This window comes from Rhineura floridana, chromosome 6 (genome assembly GCF_030035675.1).
Source record: "Rhineura floridana isolate rRhiFlo1 chromosome 6, rRhiFlo1.hap2, whole genome shotgun sequence".
NCBI classification, from domain to species: Eukaryota; Metazoa; Chordata; class Lepidosauria; order Squamata; family Rhineuridae; genus Rhineura; species Rhineura floridana.
The window spans coordinates 100478557-100501574 of record NC_084485.1 but is presented as its reverse complement, the minus strand read 5'-3'; the positions used below and the strand labels follow the sequence as shown (position 1 = coordinate 100501574).

Here is a 23018-nt window from a genome sequence, read left to right as displayed (position 1 = left end):
ATAGCACATAATAAAAACACTGAATCCTCTAATGTCAGAACGTTAAGATCACAGAAGAATTGTTCTGGGATTAGACAAGCCTGAAAATAAAATTTTTGTTATTTCATTTTTATATTTTGTAATAAATGAGCAATTTAGGTATGCTTTCTCCCCCCAGCCCTCAACATCTATTTATAAGAGCAAGATGGTGCAGTTGAAGCTGGACATCCACACACAGTATATCATTTTTCTCAGAACATCTGTGGGTTTAATTCATGCCAGATTTCAGTCCAGGAGCAATGTAATTTCAATATCAAATTGAGTCACTAATAATAAAATCCCCTATACCCTCTAAGCATATTCAGGGGACAGGCTCTGCCCTACCCACCCCCCAAGTAAATAGCCATAGACCTATACAGTTGATCAAATTCAGCAGCAGAGTTTCCTGGGCAGATGGCATGATCTTCAAGGCTTTAATTTTTTGAGCCCTAACACTTTTCTTAGGAATTAAGACCTGGTTTCTGAACATATACAGGGTTCCCTTCCTATCCTATAAAGTAACCCTAACCAAAAAGGTAAAAGCAACAACACAGAAAGTGGGGTGGAATAGTTTTTTTCTGGTCCACTTTCACAGATCAGATAATAATCACTCATTTGTCATAGAATCACAGAGTTGGAAGGGGCCCCCTGCTCAATGCAGGAATCCAAGTCAAACAGTACTTTACAGCTTGGGAAGGTGACTATCAAAGAGTCATCTGACCAAGAGAACCACTGCCATAAGAGAGTTCTAGGCCCAATCTGCTGCTGCTCAGGAGGCAAACTAAGTCTCCTGTCCCCTGAGTGCCCCCCTAGTGGCTGAAAGATGGCACTAGTAACTCTATTGTGCTGTACAAAGGGGGATTTTGCCTCTAGTCTGCCCCTATGGGTGAAAGAGATATTCTTCTGACTCCTACAGCTCCCTCTCTGTGACAAACATCCTTTTCCTCCCAAGAATCCACCAGGCCACCATAGCTTGCAAGGTTACAAATGCATTCTGCATCTAACAATATTGACAATATGAAACTTTCAAATTTGAATGATCTGGCCAAGAAGGAAGAAATAAAAAAACAAACAATTCAGCAGAAAATAACCTAATTCGCCTGCACTGCTGACACCACTGCAGCACTTGAGACCCAAAATCAGCAGTTTATCTCATATTTCTCCAGAACCCATTTCTGGGAAAAAACCATAATTTCTGCAGTTTCTTATGATCTTCCACCACAGGCTGAAGCATAATCTGTAGTGGTTCAATGTAAGGAGCTGACTAAGACTTAGGATTGGTTTCAGTAGATTCTGAACAGATCAACACATGCTAACACTGTCATCCATACATAAAATGAGGAAATAAGTTTGAATGGCGTAGGAATGGCTGCTTATGATCCATGCCCGGCTGTAGCAGAATTCCTATGAACAAGAGAACAAAGATACAGTAGGGCCCCGCTTTCGGCAGCCTGCTTTTCAGCGTTCCGCTAATACGGTGGCTTTCAAATAGAGTAAGGCCCCACTCATATGGCACTTGTTCCGCTTTTATGGCGTTTTTAGGCATCAGGCACCATTTTATTGATGGGATTCCACTTTTCGGCTGGTTTCACTTTTAGGCGGAGGTCTGGAACGTAACCCACCATATGAGTGGGGCCCTACTGTACAGAGAAGAAGACATCACATTGTATAGGGAGAGATATCTGAAGTTTTTTCAGAAAGACTGGTGGCTTGTAATAATCCTAAGAACTACTGTGAAATGTGCCCCTATACGCTACTATTCTACTGTTTCTATTCAGTTTCCCTAAAATGTCATACCTCTAGTCAGTGTTTCAGTGGTTTCCAATCTGAACTTATGTTCTTGGTTCACTGATTAAATTTTATGTGTCCATTTGTGCCCACTGGGTGTCCAAAAGTGAGGACTAGGTGTCCATTTGGACACACAACTATGACTTAAAAATGCCTTGGGTCATGCTGTCTCCAAATTCTTGCTAGGGTGTCCTGAAGATGAGGGAGAAACAAATGCAGCACAATTGTGCTCTTAGTGTCATCCGGACTGGCGATTCCATTGTCTTTTTCTTGTTAGTTTTAAAAATTACACTATTCCCAATTTATTTAACAATATAAATGGACTGCAGCCCTATTTACATATCATGAGCTTTCGTTGTTTCTCTTTCACCAGGGACAGTCAGATGTGTACTGGAGCTCAGAAATCATGCTTGGACACTAGCTTCAGCCTCTTTGCTCCCATATATTAACTCTAAGGCTGAAGTTCTATACGCACTTGCCCACTGAGGTTTTCAGCAAACACACATAGGGTCAGGTTGGGGAGGAAGTGAGGAAGATGCATTTTCATTCTAGCACACATGCATGAACATTTCCAGCACAGTCCTATACATGTTTACTCAGAAGTGAGCCCCATTGAGTTCAATGGGATTTACTCTGAGATAAGTGTGTATAGGAATGCAACTTAAGGTACCCATCTAACACCTTCCCTGTTATTTCACATGCCTCATCTGATGAAATTTTGAACTATTATGTATGCCAATACAGGACAACTGTAGTTCTTTCTTTTCACATACACCTTCTGATAATGATCTTTATGATGAGAACAGGGGTGTTGCAAAAACACAGAGGCACCTCCTTTTCTTCTATGCTATGATGGAGGGTAGGATGCGTATCTTTGTAACCTAGCCTTCCCAAACACTTTTGCCAAAACAAGAAAGCTTTTTACAGCTCACATATCGCAGATTGTTTCCACAGGAAAAATCTTTACAAATCAGAGCCAGTAAAGTGAGCTTGCAAAAGTTCAAAATTGGGGAGTGAATAATGTCTTGCCTTGTAATGAAGGAATTTACTTCCCAGCATACATTAGATCCAGAAAGGGCTTCAGTGTCACAGACACCCTTGGCAGCTGTGTTAACAGTAAAGGAGCTGGCTTTGTACAGCAGTACAGTTATTAAATTTCTCCAGAGACTATGACTCATTAATCAAATATTCATACATCTCTGTAAATACATGCTAAACAGAGAACAGCTTCAGAGTGGAGCATCCCAACACAAGAACTCTTTCATGTAGGGCTGACAAAAATGCTGAGAACAAGGGGTCATGTTATTCATTCCTGATGCGCTATGTACCCCAATTCCTAAAAACAGAATACAAGTGATCTTGCCAATGGCAAGCACTGTAGAGTTACAAATTAAAATTATTCTGCTATTGCTTCATACCATCTTTCTTTTTTAGAAAAAAGGGAAGATAGAATCAATTCTACTGTTCTTTGTTTACTAGACAAGTAACTTTCCCTCCAACTGGATGGAAAAATCAAGGCCATGCTCCTATTACTACAAGAATTTGTATTCACAGGGGGGGAAATCCGCTGTTCAAGCTGTGAAAACTCTGCATCTCTGCAAAGGGATTTAGATGGTTATCAGTTGCAAATCCTTGATTTTGCTTTACATCTACTGATCCAATTCAAGGTTTGCTTGCCATCATGTTGAGACTGGGTACAAACACTCGAGTCATATCAAGCCTTTCCCAGTGGGGTGATAAAATCCAACCTGCAGCTGCCACTGTAGGCATAATCACTTCAGCTTTTGGATCTACTCAACGAATCAGAAAATTTGAGATTTGCTTGTCAGAGTCATGGCCATGTAGGACTGTAGGCCAAGATCTATCACTCAAAGGGGATAGTTCTCTAGTTAGAACACTATTTGACTTAGCCCTGATAAAGAGATCAGCTTGAAAAAAGGAGGGCATTTTAACTGTTTGATAAATGTTTCTGTGAGAAGCTGTAGCATTGTCCTATTGCAAAGATACCCCTACCTCAAGCATCACTAACGTGGGACCCCCCAGATGTTCTGGGCCACAACTTGCATCAGTCCTTACCACTGGCTATAATGGCTGTGGCTGTTGTAGTATAAAACATCTGGAAGACACCAGTCTGGCAAAGACTTCCCTATCGGATTTTTTTATTCTGGGCCCCAAACTCACCATTTAAATCCTGAATTTGCAGATTTTCTAATTAGGTGATACAAACTGACCATCAGTATGAAACCTAAGAATTACACTAAGATGGTCTTATCCTTTATATGCTCAGTCGATCACTGGGCTCTGCAGGTGAGGGCCTCCTGCAGATACCATCTTATTGGGAGGTGCATTCCACACAGCATAGGAGGTGGACCTTTGTTGTGGTGGCACCTGCCCTTTGGAATTCCCTCCCTTTAAATATTAGACAGGCATTATCTCTATTATCTTTTTGGCGCCTACTGAAGACCTTCCTCTGCCAACAAGCCTTTTAAGCAGATACCATATCCCAGTCTGCATCTGTGTCAGAATTGCCTTTAAAGATATTTTAAAGCTTTTTTTTTTTTTTAAAAGACATTTTTAAAGATGTTTTAATACTTCAGTCTGTTTTTATGATGTTTTAGAGTGTTTTTAGTGTTTTTGTTTGCCACCCTGGGCTCCTACTAAAAGGGTGGGATATTAAACAATTAAATAACAGTATGGGATAAGAACTTGTCCTCAAAGGGTCTTATCATCAGGCCCTCTGCCCCTTTGGATGCAGAACAGAACACTATTAGAACCTCACCCTTTGGGTCAGAAGGGACTCCAAAAGGGACTTGCGGCCACCGGACTGTTCCAATAAGTAATTTAATACAAAAGCTGTAATAGTAGAAGGGGTTGGATGGGGTGGTGGTATTAACTCTACAGGGAAGTTGTGCTTGTAGGCACATATTGGCATTATGTACAAATCCAGTTTACAAATTTCCAGTTCCAGATGTGCATGTGCTCCAATGTCCTCTGAATGCCAGAGGGTGGGGGAAGAGTGTTCCTGCATGATTTCTCTTGAAGATCATGGCTTAAGCAAAAGGAAAGGGAGGGGAGAGTGGAATTGACTAATAATGTTTTGCTGGATATAACAGGGATTTTAAATCTTCCCCAGGATTTACATTAAATTAAAGAGGTGTGCTACTGCGCAGGATCTATACAAAGCAGGATATGGGCAGGATCTTTCTTAAATAAGAGAGTGCTATTATCAAACTTGTGGCTTTATATAGGAAGCACCACATTTTCTGCAAAGACTGAGTTAACCTTTTAGACCAGGGTTAAGGTGCTTTAAAAAACCCTACCTGGCTCTCTCTTAGAGGGAACAGGTTTATAGCCTATCAATAGGCAAGGATGATGCTGTTTCATTGGACACTCATGCCAGCCCTAAACCAGACAGGCCCACTAATGTTCAGAGCTCCCGTCTACAGTAGGCTTATACAATTTAGCTATGTTGGCTATGCCTCCCAAAGTTCTGGTCATCTTAATCTGATCTGCGTCTGCATCTTCATTTGGCATATCATGGCAAGCAACTAAATGAAAGCTAGGTGTTGATTTATAAAATGGCTTTAAAAAAACACAGGCAACTGCTGGGTATGTGATAATGAATGCTAGGGTGGTTTGTGTTTGAAAGCAGCAGCAACAACAACAGCAATGACACAAATTAATTGCAGAGATTTCAGGGAGATAATGCAGCAGAGGTAACGAGAATCACCATGCAATTAACGTGGTTTCAAATTAAAGTTCCCTGTAGTTACTGAAAAACATTAATTTATAGCAACATAGTAATTTAACTTGTCACTACTGTAATACAAACTTTTGGAACGATCTTTGAATGTCCCAAAGCTACGATGGCGGCCAGAGCAAGTTGTGATATGATGTGAAACTTGGAAGTTTGATTTCACATCACAACCTGCTTCATATACAAAATCACCAGATTCAGACGGAACACACAAACTACACAAAACTGATTAGCACAATTTCAGAATGGTATATTGTTAAAAGACAAAACGTTTCTTATGTCAAGAATAGTTAAACAAGACATACGTTGTTTTGGCTACTTGCTGACGGAACAGTATCTAGTTAAACTGCTGTACTTGACACAGGAACTTCTTTTTATGATTCTTAAAATAATATTTTATAATGTGATTTTCTTAATAGGCTTCACAAGGTCTCACTTTCAAGACCAAAGTTAAATTTTTTATTGATTTGTCATAGAGAATTTCCCATCTGCATAATTGCTATCTAGTTAAGTTCTATTTGGGGCTTGTCAAATGGCAAAAGGTAAGTTCATTCTTTTAAAAAAATTAAAAAGCAGCTAAAGGTATAAAATAAGATAAATGGAATGTGAGTAAATTTGGTAGTTTAGAAGCATAGATGTAGGCAGAAATGCACAAATGATCTTTTGTACTGTTAGGTGAAGAATATACAGCTGTGCATACAAACATACTACAATTAATATACTACAATTATTGTCATATACCAATTCAAAGTTTATGCATTAGATGTGCTTACTACTTACTAGAGAGTAAGCTACACTGAACACAATGGAACTTGCTTTCATGTAGGATTGAGCTGCATGACTTCCAAAATACTGTTAGCTATGCCAGTGAATAAGCCATCATTCTGCTTGCAAGTTTCTCATTTAGCTGCTTTAGGCGTAATTTCAGACAAGTTTTCTGCTGTGCCTATAAACTATCCTTTTGTCATTCTCATAAGGAGGTGGCACAGGAAATTTATTATTCAGTCAAGACCACTATAGCAGAATGTTGGTTCAAAACAAATAGAACAAATAACCAGAATATTTTACACAACTTATTTCTTTAGACAGTGGAAAGAAATGATCCCAGAAAGAAAAATACATCTTTAAAATCAAGGCATGAGCATTTAATATTTTCACATTTAATAAAGCAACAGTTTTCTTCCTCATACAGTTTGTGTGCATTTAAAATATGATGTGCTGAAATTAAGCCTGCTGTTAGAGATTTACATGTTAAGTGATTGGTACTTGTAAACGTACAGCGGCTAGAGGTACCAGAAACCAGATCATCATTCCCATGCCTATTTGCTGTTACCTTCCCACCCTACACTTATAGGCTTTGATTGACATGATGTAGTGTTAAGATTATAGGGATCCAAATTATATTTGAAGGTAGGAAACAAAACACAGCTCCCATGTAATAATTGTTTTTGTCTACTATGATTGGTTGCAGTTTAATATTGGTAACATACCTTTTCAAATTGTGGGGGAAGCCAATACTGTATTACCTCTTCTTATTAAGGTTCCATTACAATCTTAATGAGTAGTCATTATAAGGTCATATTGCTAAGCAGCACCTTAACTCACTGCTCAGCTTACATAATTGCATCAGTATTACTGTTAAAAAAGTAGAGATACATCTGAGCAAGATGCACACTGGAAGTGGCATCTCATGATTACATTATTAAATATTATGGGGGTTCAGGCAGAGGAACATTAATAGTTTTATTTGCTGGCTCTTTATCCACTTTAAGCTAGGTCCTTAAGTACTGGTTCTCAACGGATTTGATTCCATGTTGCAAACTCATCATATAAGTTACTTCACATGTCTGTCTGCCTTTTAGTGGGTTGAACGATGGCTGACCGAATCAAAGTTCAATGTCAAGAAATAATTTGAATCTGGAATGGTTACAGACTACACAACATACTATAAAGCATCTGAGACAGCAAGTTTGGAACATCATCATCTTCAGCATTTCACTATATCTGAATTGGAACAATAATTTACCAGCACAATATTTCATTATATTCATCCACTATCAAAGAAAACAATCCATTTACACAGGATGCTTTAAAAAAAAACCTCTCATGTAGCAGAATTTGAAACTTAAAGAACATAAAGCTGTTTTTCAAGGGTAAATTGTTATCTTAGCATTCAACCAGTACTCTACAGCCAGAGCTGCACAGCGGGCGGACTATATAATGATGGCCAGCTTGGTGCACATGCCCAACCCTCTAGAGGACAGCTGCTGAGGCCAGACCGACAAAGCCTTCACAGATGTGGCTGCCATCATTTACATACAGGGCAAGAAAGTACACCAAGACTTCACATACATCAAGGGTAATGCGTCCCATCAAGCTCAACACCCAGATGTACACCCAGGAATACACATCTGCTACAAAGAAGGCCATCTGTTGTGCCACTGCAGGTGCACTATGCTAAGAAAAACTGTCCAAAGCTGCAAAGCTATTGCCACAATTGCCTACAGATACTTGCCCAAGCAAGTGTCAGGGAGCCTGGGCACCTTCTTGACCCACCAGCTGGCAAGCAAAGGCCAGTGTGAGGGCTACAGCATGCTGCTTATCACCAAAATCTGTTTAATGTAGAACAAACGGAAGAGCACTCCCCAAGCCTAAATGCTGGCATATGGGGCCCCTCCCCATTTCTGTGCTGTGAGATGGTTCTGGCCACAGGAAACTCCGGAGAACAAAAGTGTATGGAGCTGCTGTCCATTCTATGAGCTCTTTACAGAGGAGCATCTCTCAGAAGCCTTCGATGGATAAATATCAATTTTTATGCACATATGCTACCATTTGATACATAATTTCGGATGGAGTGGGAGAGGGACCTTCCTGCTCCTTTCTACGTCTCCATCAGGTGATTCAGATTGGTAAAACATGCTAGTTTGGGCTTGAATTTTCAGCAGCTGGAATTCTCTGCTCATGTGATGGCAGCCACCATCTTGGAAGGCTTGATTTGACTCACTGTTGGGGACTCTGTTCTGACTCCCTTGCCATGTGAATTGTTGGAAGCAGCTATGCAAAGCAGGCCCTTCTCCATAGTGGTACATCTCAAGAGGAGAGTCATTGCCCCGCCTTACTTGCTAGGATTCGGAAAACGGTTAAAAAGCATTTGGAAAACTGATTATTAATTGTTGACCTTGATACTTTTATTGCTCTATCACTATCTCTCTGTGGATTGGTGCTTTTGCTTAAGATGCTTAATTGATTTATCTGTTGTTTTAATATTAAATGTTAAGCCTTGCTGTTGATCCTGATACATGGAAAGATGGAGGATAAATATTTTAAATGAATAAATACAATAAAATGCTCTTATAACAAGACAAAGTCATCAGTGGTAAAACATTTCAACTTTTTGTTTTCATCTTCAGAGAAAACTGTTCTCTCTTCCAGGACTGGACTCATCACAAAATCATAGTCTCTAGAATGTCCATTTACAAAAGTAAACAAGGGATAGTTCTCCTTAGATGAGGATTTCAGAATCTACAATTAAATACAGTATCAGAGAAAAACACTGATTAGAAGACAAAAAACTGCACTGCTGTTACTCCAACTTGTTACCCAAGCATTCATTTTTAACATCAAGCAGAAAACACTGCACACAGGATTAACCTCTTTTCATGTTTCTGTAACACCTCTCAGTGCCACATCTCCCCAGCAGAGATATGTGCACATGAGATCAGTATTTAAGGCCACACGAGATCATACATACATTGTTAGCTCTCCCAACATCTAAAGCCTAGTGAGTTCATGGCCAAGGTAAGATTCTGGCTCACAGTACACTATACCACCAGTTCTTTGGGCTGCTATAATTTTAATCAGCTAAATTATGTATATAGTTCAATACCATATGAAAAGCCCACATTAGTCTACAGAGATGCATTGGGGAACTGGTCAAATCAGGAATTCAAACATAGTTTTAATTACACATTTAATCTGAAACATTGAACAACTCTAAACAGCTATTTAAGTAGGACAAACTAGATACACACATAAAAACAATCAGGTTCTAGAAGATCATGCCTGCAGTAAAATCACATTCCACAATTTTAACGGTGCTCTGCAGGTTTACACTTTATTCTGCCCTACTTTAATCACATATTTCTGATAGTACTGTGAAAGAGAAGGGCAAGGACAGCATAGACATAATCTGTGGTAAACAGAAGAAGTAGGATCATGTGAAAAAGGGAAAATTTTAGGAAGGTGGTATAGGGAAATTGATCTCAAGGGACAAGATAATTGGATATAGCCTTTTATTGTTTGGCTATAGGATCAATTCAGCCCACATCAGTAACAGAAGTTCACGGCATTCTGATGGCTGTTTGGTAGCCTGTGAAATTAGCTGGCAGGCCTTCTTCTCCTAATTGACAGGTGTCTTGCAATGTGACAGCCACCACCACGACTACTAAGTAAAAGCGGCTCCCCATTTGCTCAGTGTTTGATGAGCTTCTTCCTATTATAGATGAATATATACGTGTATACACACTCACTTAACTTTGCAAGGACAATACACGCTAGCCTAGTGAGTTCAGTACTGCATTTTAACTGAGGATGCTTGCTGGGGTAAACCGCTTCATCTCCTAGATATAAGCAATAAGGGAATGTAAGATAACTCAGACCGTACAACTATGGAAATTATTATACTAATTTTTTTACTCTAAATCTGTGACACTCAAAGAGCTTCAGAATAGAAATGTAATATGGGAGCTGTGCAGGACACTGACAGGCTGAAAACCATTCACCAAATAAAAACCCTGCTTTCTTTGGGAATTACCCATACATTTCTGAATTCTCATTAAACCATGAGGCAGAAACCTGCTTGTAAAAACCGAAATTAAGATTGTTATCAAATTTATTTATTTATTGTATTTGTAATTTGTATTGTATTTGTAAATTTCACAACAAATATCAGACTCTCACAAAATGAAATTAAGTTCACATTTAGGTGAAAAGTATGCAGTCATGGCCATTTCAAAGGAGATGAAGGAATTTTAAAATATCTAGTTCTGTATCACTGCTTCAGAAATTTTATTCTTATTAAGAGAGTGACAAAGAAGTAGGATTCCTCACTACTGATACAGGGGGTGGCTTCTAATGAAGCGTTTACCTCCAAAGGAATGATTTTGGAATTATTTTTGTGGAAGCATACACATGGAAAATGCTACAACACAGTTAAAAACAAAACAATGGAGATTTTCCCCAGAAAAGGCAGTTTTGATTATTGCCATTTTCCATACAGAGAATTCTCATAACAACAATTCTTGAGAAGTAGTGCAGTATACAGTATTTAGTGGCTATGAGTGTGAACTATGAGCCAGAAAGTCTAGTGCAAATGTCATTTCAGCCACTCTCTAAGCCTTCTCCCTTCCAAAAAGCACTTGCTAAGATTATTAAATCTGTAGCATAAATTTTACTCTGTTTCAATGAAAGATGTGGGCAAAGTTTGTTTAGAAGGCAGATTGTTTAGAAGGCAGATTTCAATTGTCAACAATATAAAGAAACAAAAATGGCCTGGTTCCCATGTAATGGTAAGCTGTATGTCAGAAGCAAACTATGGCTCTCTGTGAATCAGCAGCATGCCAGTGCACATTGCTCAATCATACCTGCATCTCCAGGAGAAACAAATCACAAGGCTTGGCTTAGCATTTCATGCTAACTGAGCAGCATGCACCAGCATGTTGTTCATTCATGGTAAGCTATGTTTTATTTCTGACCATGGGTCATGAAAAAACATGGTTTATTTCTGACCATGGCTTATTCTTAGATGCAAATGAGGCTGATGGGTCAATATGGCATAGGTTCTAGATCCTTACTTTTATTTTTTACTGTCACAATCCCACTTCATAATATGTACCAGTTTTAACAGTACAATCCTATACATGTCTTAGAGTTCAGTAGGATTTTCTCCCCAGGAAATATGCAAAGGACGGCAGCTTATGTCCTTTTAGGTAAGAATTCATTACACCATCCTAGTTTTAAATACCTATAGTGTTTTTGAGCAAGGTAATTCATGTCAATTTGATGAAATTGAACAAATGAGTAGATGGGAGTGAGCATGAACAATTAAGAGAAAATGAAATGTGTTATTGTACAAATATAGTGGCTTTTCCCTTTTTATGTCTTAAATGTAACAGTTTTCTTTCCTTTTTCTTAGTTTAAGTCAAATGCAATAAACAACCCTGTGTTTACTTGTATCTAGGATGTGCTTACTTTCACAATGAATTTAAAATGGTGGTAACATATAGTAATAATATTTTATCTGTAAATGTAACAAACACACTTACACTAATAAGTAATAAATAATAACACACAATTTAATTTGATTTAATATTTCCTTTTAAAATCATCCCAAAGGAATTGATTGCCTTTTAAAAGATTCTTCTTTGTGTAGAAGATCATTCAACATCTGGAGCTTTCTGCAAAAATATTTTCGTTTAAATGCTGCCACCTAGTGGGACAATCCTATACTTGATCTTGATATAATTTTCAGAGGTGGGTGTGAGGAATTATCTCAGATAATTTAACTTCAACAATACACTTAAATGCATGTCTTGCAAGATCATTTACTCTATATATTTCAATTAAACTTGGTCAGTGACTTCCCCCCAAGTGCATTTTAAGATGCAGTTTAAAGAGAGTCAGTTTTCTCCAGTGATATGCGTATTTGCTGCAAATACTTTGTATAAGTAGTCACTGAATCATCCTCTTAAGATATTTCATTTCCCATTCACTTGCATTAATGTAAGAAGATTAGAGAAAAATGCTATGGGTTTATATATTTGCCAGTACATCTCAGTGGTTCAAGCTCTGATAATATATTTTGAAGAGTTATATTTAAGATGTACTGAAACAAAATACTACAAAAGTAAAGAATGAGAAGACAGTATCAGTTTCACCATGTGGATTCTTACCTTAGTTATCTCTTCAGAAGCCTTTTCAAAGGCTTGCACGTTTTGACAATATAACCCTATTGTGCAGCTAGGATCCATTTTTTTAAAAGGCATCTTCTTTGGAGAAGGGCAGTGGAATGACTGTTAATTATCAGAAAAATGTATTTTTAAAATGGTTTGAAAAGCAGACGAGAAGACAAATTATACAGATACACTTGTCTGTTCAGTTACCTAATAGAGAGCATAAAACATTTCCAAAGAATTGATTGAATTTAGCGAAAGTTGTAAAAAACACTTTCATATGGTAAAAACTAGCACTGCTAAAGTCAACTAACAGTTCAAAATACTAAATTTCATGTAAGTTCAAGGAAAGTAATAACCCTATTATCATGATTCTATGGCACTCCATAGTTCTGGCCAATCCCAATCCTTTTCAAATAATCTCAACTAAATACTTTGGAGTAGCGGAAATGTCCAACTGTAATGGGGCACAACAAACTGGCATTGCAAGAAAACTACAGTGGCATAACTTATAGATATATTGGTAGAAATGTTAACACAGTGATGTTTCTGAACTATTTTCTCTACATCATACTTCTAAACTAACAAATAAGCTTTTCTCTACACATTTAAATTTGCAAAATGCATGTTATGAAGGATATAAAGTGTTTCCAGTACAGAACGTTCATAAAAAGGGAAGTTGACCATTTCAAGACCCAGCTTACTTTTTAAGGGAAGCACACATGCTTTGCATGCAAATAGCTATAGGTTCAATTCCTGGCATCTCCAAGGAAGACTGGGAAAGACTCCTGTCTGAAAACCTAGAGAGCCACTGCCAGTTGTACATAATAACGAGCTGGATAAGCCAATGACCTGAAAGTATGAGCAGCTTCCTATAGGACAGGACAATACACTGCAAGTCAGCAGTTTGCTCTGTCTCCCAAATACCAACTCATTGTTTTGCAGAAATTTGCAAGGGCTTTGAAGAACTGCATGAAATTATTTTTCATTATGCTAGTTTTCCACTGGAATATCTTTTTCACTGAATTGCACTTTTTATTAGTAAGATTCCAATATAATGTATCACAATTTCCTCTACGCAGAGCAACAGTAGAATATTTTAGCCACTTTAGAAAAAAATGTGTTTGTAACGAATGACGATATAATACATTAACCAGCAGTTTAGCAATAGACACACAAGAGGATGGCTCAGCAGCATTCGAAAAGCAGCATAGCATGTCCAGAGTTTCTTTAAATGCTTAGAAAATATACTCTACATGCACAGAAGAGAGAGTAGGCTCTTCCAAACAAATAGATTTTGTAAGATGACTGCAGACTGGATTGATTTTCAACTTAGCCTGGGCAGTTTATCAATTTTGAAACACAAGATATGGAGAAATCTAGCAGAACTACTACCTACAATAAGAAAGCAATTTCTGTTTGTTTTTGACACCTCTAGACAAGGATAGATTATTATTACATGCACTCAGCATTAAGGTCTGATCCACAATTCAATTAAAAAGAGTGCCTCTTACAATGCAAGACCACCCAAAGTGGCATATTATTGTTGTGCCTCATAACAGGCAGGTTTGGATAGTCGTTTTACCTCAGACACCAGTTATAAAAAATAATTACTGAAGAACTGAGTAAACAAGTATTATCTTAATTAGCAATAGTTCCCATAAACTATAAACTGTAAATGCAGATATCTCTCCCACACTCTGTATATTTCCTTTTCTCTCACTCTGCTGTAATTAACCTCTAATTTCTGACTTCATAATATTAACAGTGTGATCCTATACATGCCTACTGAGAGGTAAGTTCCACTAAGTTCAAGGAGGTTTTCTCCCAGTTGTGGGTACAGGACTGCAGCCTAATTCCCTCTTCTACCTGTATCAAAACGTTCCTGAATCACAAGCAGCTCCTCGCTAATATTCCAAAATGGCTAGGGCATCACAATATTTGTATTTACAGGAAGTTATTTTTACCTACTTATGAATGACTACATCTTGCATATGCAAAAATATTGATTTCCAGGACTCTGAAGACAATATTAGAAGAAGAATTTGTTAAGAGGAGTTTTTTTGATCTCATAAAAGCATATTTGTTTTTGCCTGAATTAAGACTATGTTCCTAACTGAATATGCTCTGCAAGTACATTTAGGAGTGCCAGCTGGTAAAAATCACTACTATATCTGAATATTACATGCATGTTAAAAAGTATGTGCACAATTTAATTCAGCAAAATACATTAGCCTGAGTGGCTGCAGGTAAACTGCACAATTAACATAAGTTGCTCAAATGGGGTGGGAGAAAAGTCCTGTTTGAGCAGATGAATTATGCAGACAGTAGGAGTGACTAAGACCTCCTTTAGTGCCAGCCCATAAGCTCAGAATCACACTGCATCATGAAATGGCCTTACAAATCAATATATTTTTAACATCATATGTCCGGCTCTTATTATGCCCTTTCTGTTCACAGGCTACCCCCATGTTTTTCAAGTTTACCTCCACAACAGAAGTCTGGAAACTTATTTTATAAATATGAGCTGGGGAGCTTATGGCCCTCCAGATGTTGTTGGACAACAGTTGCCATCATCCCTAACCATTGGCCATGCTGGCAGAAGGAAGCTGAAGTCCAACAATTTCTGGAGGTCCACAGGTTCACTACTCCAATGACTCTGAGACCCAAACTAGCTGTTTTGTAGTAAGTCTATCTAAAGAAGTGACTGCTGGTGGTAGTGAGAACTGAAGTAGCTTTACTTTTAGGTTCTTCTGCTTCTTTGCCCACCACCTGTCACTGAAGCTGGGCAAAAGTAAAACTCCAGTGGATAAGAAGATACCACAGTGACATTGTTGTACATTGTTGCATGTTGCCTGCAACTCAACTTTAGTCAAGGAAGGCCATTAATAATCAAAACAGTTCCCAGCTGCATGTTTCCAGTTCTGTAAACAGTCCCAAGTACACAGCAGAGGCACTGCACTCTCTAGTATTTTGAATATGGCCTCCATCTGAGTCCAAGCTCCAAGTCTGGGAAAGAAGGAGGAACATTCTTAAAGGAACCTCCACACATACAGGTTCTATGCTGGGCATAGAGCTGTGCAAGTATGACCCACACACACAACTGAAAAGACTCTTCTTTTCAGGTGGTGAAGCCGGTTGGACACTCAATGCTTGAAACCCCTGTAAGTGCAACATAATGTATAGAGTTGGAGATAGTGCTACTTCCATGGTGGAAGCCCCAACACTGGCCTATGGTTGCTTCCGTGCAAACATCTGACACACTAATGAATCCAGAAGACATGTATTCTGTTGTACATGAAACACCAACATCCAACACAATGTATTTTGCCTTTGTCCATATTTTAATTTATTCCTCTTTGTGTTTCTAAGTCTAAGGCAGAAAGAAATAAACTATCTAAGCAATTAGCGTTTCATTCATATATGAAGCAAACTGTGCTGGTTCTTTATCCATCCTACCTCGAGGGGGAAATCCTTTACGCTGACATCTACAAAAGACTGGCAGTAATGAGGATCCATGTAAATCAAACTGTCATCTACAAGGACAAAACAAAAGACAAGTAATTCAAAAAACACCTTATTATTACACTGCTTACAATCCAATTTCTATGCAGAACAGTGGGGGGAAAGAAACCCCCAGCAAGTAACTGTCTGCCAGGCTGATACTCAATGAATGAAGCATCGGTTTTTGCAGGACAGATTAACTTTTGCATAATCAAATATGCTTGTAGAAGCAAAATTTTGATAAAGTGATGAGACTGTCATTTAATTTTTGGAGATAAAATTACTTTTACAAACACACAATTATATTCCAGGAGTTTGCATATGAAAAATGCATTATACTTCCTCATCATGACAGGAAGAACATATTTGCTTGTCATTTGGTCATCAACTTGTACCATTTAAACTACTACAGGGTAAATATATAACCAAGAACTGCCAGGTAGTAAGCAGCGAAAGGCTCACAGAGGTTGATGAAACAGATAAATTATGCCTTGTTTGTGCAACAAAGAAAATTCAATGTACTTTTTACAGAATCCAATTACCATATAGGGCAAATGACAAATGACTGGACTTTGGTGGGTCTGATAAATTAATAAAGTACTCATTTTGCTGTTTTAATCATTCAACTTCCCATGGGTTTTATATTAACTCTAAAGCTGGGGGACGGGGGGGGAGAGAAGAGGTATACCATACTGAAAAGACATACCTTATTAAAACACTAACCTTGAAATCCAGCAAAGTAGTATGACTGCTTAGGTTTCCCACCAATAATACCAATGCAGTATTCAAGACTCAAAATTCCCTGTCATAACAATAAACAAACTCAGATTTGGGTGGGGGCAATGTAGGATTACATCACAGCTGACTTAATTCTACGACAGACAGTTTTTCCTCAGTACAAGCTGCTTATACTTAAATCCCTGAATGCAACAATCTTTTCCCATCTTCTTCTATTATGAAGGAAAATAAAACACTCAGCATGCAATGGAAAACGCTTGTGGCCATGCAGAACATTTCACAGAAGAGACCAAGAAATCCTGCATGAATGAAGCTCTGGATTTGCAGTCATAGAGTACAAGTGGAAAGCAGCACAAAATATTTTACCCAAGAATGGCATTCAGAGAGGATTTAAGACAGAGGTGAGGTGAGCAACCTTTGGGCTGCATGAAGGCCTTGCCCCAGCCCACTCCAGCTCCAACATGTCTGGTGACTCTACCCTTCAATCTCAACCTGTTCTGGAGGCTGTGGATAGCTTGGAAAAGCAGAATGCTTCATGTGGATCTGGATGGATTGCACTTTCAAAAAGCATCCTTACCAAGGCAGGGAGAAGATATCCCCCCCCCCACACACACACACCTTGGCAGAGAAACAGCAGTGAACCTCAAAAGCACAGGCAGTGGAGGAAGAGTGGTGAAAAGCTGTTCCAGAACAATGAAAAAAACACCCTAGCCTTGAGCCACAATAGAGGAGGGCCCCACAAAATTGCATTGGGGGGGGGTTCAACATGGGTGGGTGAGTTTAAAACTAAGCAAAAAACTAAGAGAACCATGTAAACCTGCTCCAGAATCAAGTATCTAGAAGTTCTCACTTCAAAGGGCTACAATCTAACCTGTCAAAACCTGTGCAAGTTTCCTGGTGTCTACAATTACTTTTCAAAAAAAATCAAAATAATCTTCTCTTTCATGCAACAGATGCTATCCACTGTGCCTATATACATAAACTAACATAGTTCTTTTCCTTCCCTACATTACAAGTCAGCAAATGAGAGAAAAATCCTAACTTTAAACCTTCTCACTTAGCTAACTGAATTTCTGCTATATTGTCATTTTATTTCTTCCAACAGCACAGCCTCTGAACTCTGAACTCCTTGCTGACAAAATACAGCTTGCTTCTTACGAGTTTGCTGAGCAAAATGGAACCAAGGATAGTCTCTCTTTTTTTCTTTAGATCAGGATCAGGCTTCCATGAACTCTGAAGAGCTTTTTTACAGGTCCAGGTAAAGCTCTTTTTTTTGGGGGGGGGGCTAGAAATGTGTAAAAACTTGCTGTATCATAGCAGCTAATATAGTTACCATAGCCTGCAAAGGTGGATGTTATCATCATCCAATGTCTGATCATTTTTGCTAAGTTTGATGTCCAAGTGCTTTAAGGGGTAATGAGCATAAACTGAAGGGATGGCACACAGTTGCAGATATTTGAGGTAGTCATCTTTAGGACTTCCATGACAGTCTTAAATTAATTATTAGCACCACTGAGACAGAAAAGGGATATAATGTTAATGTAAATGCCACTAATCAGCTGCTTAAGCATGGGGAACAGATGAAGATCCTAGGTAACATTTTAAAATCAAGGATGCATGAGGATGCTCTCACTGAATGAACCACAGGTGAAACCAGATAAGTCTTTATCCTGAATGACTGCATTACTGCATCAGCAAGACAGCCATTTAGGGACTGGAATAGTTATAACAGGTTTAACATTGAATATCTGTGCCCTGCAATTATGTCTGCACACTGAAATTTCAAATTTCTGAAGTCAAACTTTATGATCTTCTACTGTAAAAATCATAAATACATTTAACAGATTGCAGATTTCCATCCTCAACTGTCTTTTTATGCCATCTCATGCTACTTTCTGAAAAGTGACAGTGAAACTCATTTCATACCTTCACAAACTCCAGATATTCCATGTTGGTTCTTTCTCCACCCAGCCTCACAGGAATTAATATAATTACAGATTTGCTATCCAATTTTTCAGACTCCATGAAACAGCACTGTGTATCAATAACATCGGACTTGTAAACTTGAAAGAGGAAATATCAGGAGCAAAAAAAGATTTAAAAATACATTTTCAAATATAAACTGAATAACTTTTACCAAAAAACCTACAAAATACCTGATAATTTGAATGGGGATAGGAAAAACCTGTCACTATTTTGCCCTCCTGAGGGATCCACATGCCATCCCACTGACAGCCAACAAAGTGTGTGTGCATCTCCACAAGTACAAGCATATGTGCAGAAACCAGAGCTTCTATAAACCATGCACCGCTCAGAGCCCAACTGCAGCAACTTAAAGGCAGGACTGTTGTTTCTTGGCTTGCCAGTCACAAATTGCTGTGGCACTATAGTATGGGATCCACCCATACAATGCAACAGGAGCCAGACTGCAGTCTTGGAGTCTAATTGAAAAAAGTGCTTCACGGATTTACAGTGCAATCCTAACCATATCGACTCAGAAGTAAGTCCTACTGAATTCAACAGGGTTTACTTCCAAATTAAGTGGGGTTAGGATTGCAGCCTCAATCATTCCCACTCACCTAGGCCACACCTGTGCAAATACATCAATACAAGCAATTTCCAGAGGGGTCGTCATTGATCTATTGTTGTTTTTGCTCCAACAGACTAAACTCCAGGTAGTTTTGTGGCACTTTCAAGCTTAACTCACTTTATTATGGCATCAGCTTTTGTCATCTGTGAAACCTTATGCTGTAATAAAATGTGTTAAGTCTTTGAGACAAGACTTTTTGTTAACAAAGCAAGCAGCTGAGCCCTGGGCAAACTACAGACATACCTTGGAGAAGGACTGACCGTGTATCTACTGCCAACTTTGCCCTATTCCAGGGCTGGAAGGAACAGAATCTCTGGGCCAATAACTCATAGCAGCATCCCTACCAGTAACCTAGTGCTGCAGGTCTAGTACTTTAGGAGATGGAGTGACTCCTCTATGAGAAAAGAATGCAGCATTTGGGGCTTCTTAGTTTAGAGAAAGGTAAGTAAGGGGTGACATGATAGAAGTGTATAAAATTATGCAGGGCATGGAGAAAGTTAAAGAGGAAAGCGCAAAAGACTAAAGTAATGACAACAGAAGATTTATGTAACTTTAAAGTTGACAATGAAGACATTGAACTTATCAAGGATTATCAATACCTTGGCATAGTCATTAACCAAAATGGAGACAACAGTCAAGAAATCAGAAGAAGGCTAGGACTGGCGAGGGCGGCTATGAGAGAACTAGAAAAGGTCCTCAAATCCAAAGATGCATCACTGAACACTAAAGTCAGGATTATTCAGACCATGGTATTCCCGATCTCTATGTATGGATGTGAAAGTTGGACAGTAAAAAAAGTGGGTAAGAGAAAAATCAACTCATTTGAAATGTGGTGATGGAGGAGAGCTTTGCGGATACCATGGACTGCGAAAAAGACAAATAATTGGGTGTTAGAACAAATTAAACCAGAACTGTCACTAGAAGCTAAAATGTTGAAACTGAGGTTATCATACTTTGGACACATAATGAGAAGACAGGATTCACTAGAAAAGACCATAATGCTGGGAAAAACAGAAGGGAGTAGAAAAAGAGGAAGGCCAAACAAGCGGTGGATTGATTCCATAAAGGAAGCCACAGACCTGAACTTACAAGATCTGAACAGGGTGGTCCATGACAGATGCTATTGGAGGTAGCTGATTCATAGGGTCGCCATAAGTCGTAATTGACTCGAAGGCACATAACAAGAACAATGGAAAAAGTGGATAGAGAAAAGTTTTTCTCCCTCTCTCATAACACACGAACTCATGGACATCCAATGAAGCTGAATGTTGGAAGATTCAGGACAGACAAAAGAAAGTACTTCTTCACACAGTGCATAGTTAAACTATAGAATTGGCTCCCATAAGAGGTATCGATGGCCACCAACTCAGATGGCTTTAAAAGAGGATTAGACAAATTCAGGGAGCACAAGGCTATCAGTGGCTTCTAGCCATGACAACCATGCTTTGCCTCCATAGTTGGAGGTGACATGCTTCCAAATACCAGCTGCTGGAAACCACAGGAGGGGAGAGTGCTCTTGTGCTTAGGTCCTGCTTCTGGGCTTCCCTTAGGCATCTGGTTGGCCATTGTGAGAACAGGATGCTGGACTAGATGGGCCACTGGCCTGATCCAGCAGGCTCTTCTTACTTTCTTATGTACTCCAGCAAAAACTCTAGTATCCAACCTTGCCTGGAAGCACCACATAACTGGAGCATTTATGCTGCTTTAACCCCATAAAGGAGCTTCAATGATGTTTGCTTTATTGCTTGCTTGATATATTTGAGTATTCAATGCAAAGTGAAAACATTCATTATTACTCCAGGGCAAAAGGAAATTAAATTTTCCCAATGATGTGAATGGAGAGGGAAAATGTGTTTCTTAAACTATGCTTTTAATTACTCAGGACTTTTTATTTTTTTGGCAGAGAAAAAGAATTAATACATCACTTAAAATGATTTGTGCATGTTAGGAAAGAAGAATTAGTCAAAAACTCTGAGTCAATAAGTTCAGAGGACCTGCTAACAGCAGATGCTACAGAAGTGCACAATTTGCTAGGCAGATTAGAAAAAAAATGCGCCCCTAATCTTCTGGCTACGTTATCATTTTCAAATGGTATTCAAACATTTAAGACTCAATGCAGCAACATTGATTTCCAGGAATACAACAATTATCATGATTCATAGTGCACCATCAAAATAATCTTTTATTAAAATATTTTTTAATAATAATAATAATAAAATATACTTTAGACTGGAATCCAGGGAAAATGACAATATCTTTGTTCCATGAAGCTTATAGTTCAATTCAAATGCTAAATGCCCTCGTGCTTCTTATTTGTATATGAAGTTTTACAATATGTAACTTTGTAATGAGCTGGACCCAGAGGAATGTTAGTGGAATTCTGTTTGCACAATGGGCTCCCTCCCCCCGCACAAAGAAAATATTCTGCTTGAGGAACAGGAGATCCTCTGGAATGGTGTAGGATTGAGCACAGGGAGCTAGTGCTATCAGCAATTTCTGGCATGGTGGGGTGGGGAAGCACTTTGCACAAACAGAAGTATGCCTTTCCATTTGTGCAATGAACCTTTGGCTCAAACACGGTGTTTCTAGTATCACAAAGAAACTTTTAACCCTAAAATTGGTCAAGAATATTGCATACTGTACCCCATTTACCTGTACAATCTTGAGCAACATAGACAGTTATTCCTTGTAACTCAAGGTCATTTGCCTCTTCAACAGCTTTTCTATGTACAAACAGATTTATTTCAGGTTAACAATATACAGAATTAAAGCAATCCAGAACACAATTATCAAATCATCTATTCCAGAGAAATGGAGTAGGCAGGAGTGTTTGAAAAGTGCAACCTTAATCTGTCACAAAGATTAACAAGTGCAATTCACAGACTGCAAAATGTGGCAAACAAGGAAAACAGTAATTTAAAAGCAAACACCACAGAATTATTTACTAAATCTAGAAAGTCCTATATTCACACTAAATAAATAGAGTTAGCAGGAGCACACAACCACGTTTACCTGTTTTTCATTACGCTTACTTCAAATTAGCAGATAATCTAACCATCAAACACCAACCAGCTAAAATAATTTTAAAGTTTCATCTTACTAAACTAAGAAGAAGTGCTGAAAATTCAGAGTTAGAATAACTTCACATATCTGTGCCAGAATGCCAGTTGCTCACTGTAATGTGTCAACATGGACAAACCTATTTTGATAATAGTGCACAGTTGGAATCTGCCATCAGTCACAGCCAGCCACATAAGTATGAGGCAAAACAGACACTTGAGCAGACTTGATCCAGACTTGCCTCTCTGCAAATGAAGGGGCACAAGATCCAGCAAAGTGTCCCTGCTAGAGGAGTGGGGAGCAGAGGCAATTTTTACTGATTCTCCCTTCTCCATGCAACCCCAGGTACCACCTCCCATGCTATTCTCCAACCCTCTGAATCAGCTTCTCAGTAAGCACAAGGGGAAGCAGGATTCAGCAAAAATTGCTTTCCCACCCCATTCTTCCAGCATGAGTTGAACTCTGTCATTACTAGTCTGGATCCAACTCACTCTGTATAGGTAAACCATTATATGGCCTTAACACAAACTCTATATACACAAACCTGTTTATTGGGAGTATGCCCCACTGAAATTGGTGGGCCTTACTTCTGAATAAACAGGTTTGTGTATAT

The 23018-nt window shown here is 38.6% G+C and overlaps 1 protein-coding gene across 4 annotated transcripts in view; it reads right to left on the bottom strand.

Moving 5' to 3' along the window:
* ATG4C (autophagy related 4C cysteine peptidase) overlaps positions 1 to 23018 on the bottom strand; it is a 67289-nt gene that overhangs the window by 32267 nt on the left and 12004 nt on the right. For 2 of the 4 annotated variants that reach the window (XM_061633286.1, XM_061633289.1), the window contains 6 exons: positions 21998 to 22068; positions 18682 to 18818; positions 16741 to 16819; positions 15973 to 16049; positions 12514 to 12633; positions 5996 to 9085 (listed from right to left, as the gene is read on the bottom strand). In XM_061633286.1, the coding sequence (XP_061489270.1) occupies positions 8915 to 9085; positions 12514 to 12633; positions 15973 to 16049; positions 16741 to 16819; positions 18682 to 18818; positions 21998 to 22068 (655 nt within the window). In that variant the 3' untranslated portion in view covers positions 5996 to 8914. Of the gene's footprint in view, positions 1 to 5995; positions 9086 to 9105; positions 10183 to 12513; positions 12634 to 15972; positions 16050 to 16740; positions 16820 to 18681; positions 18819 to 21997; positions 22069 to 23018 lie in introns of those variants that run through there. The other 2 variants (XM_061633288.1, XM_061633287.1) reach the window with 2 other exon arrangements.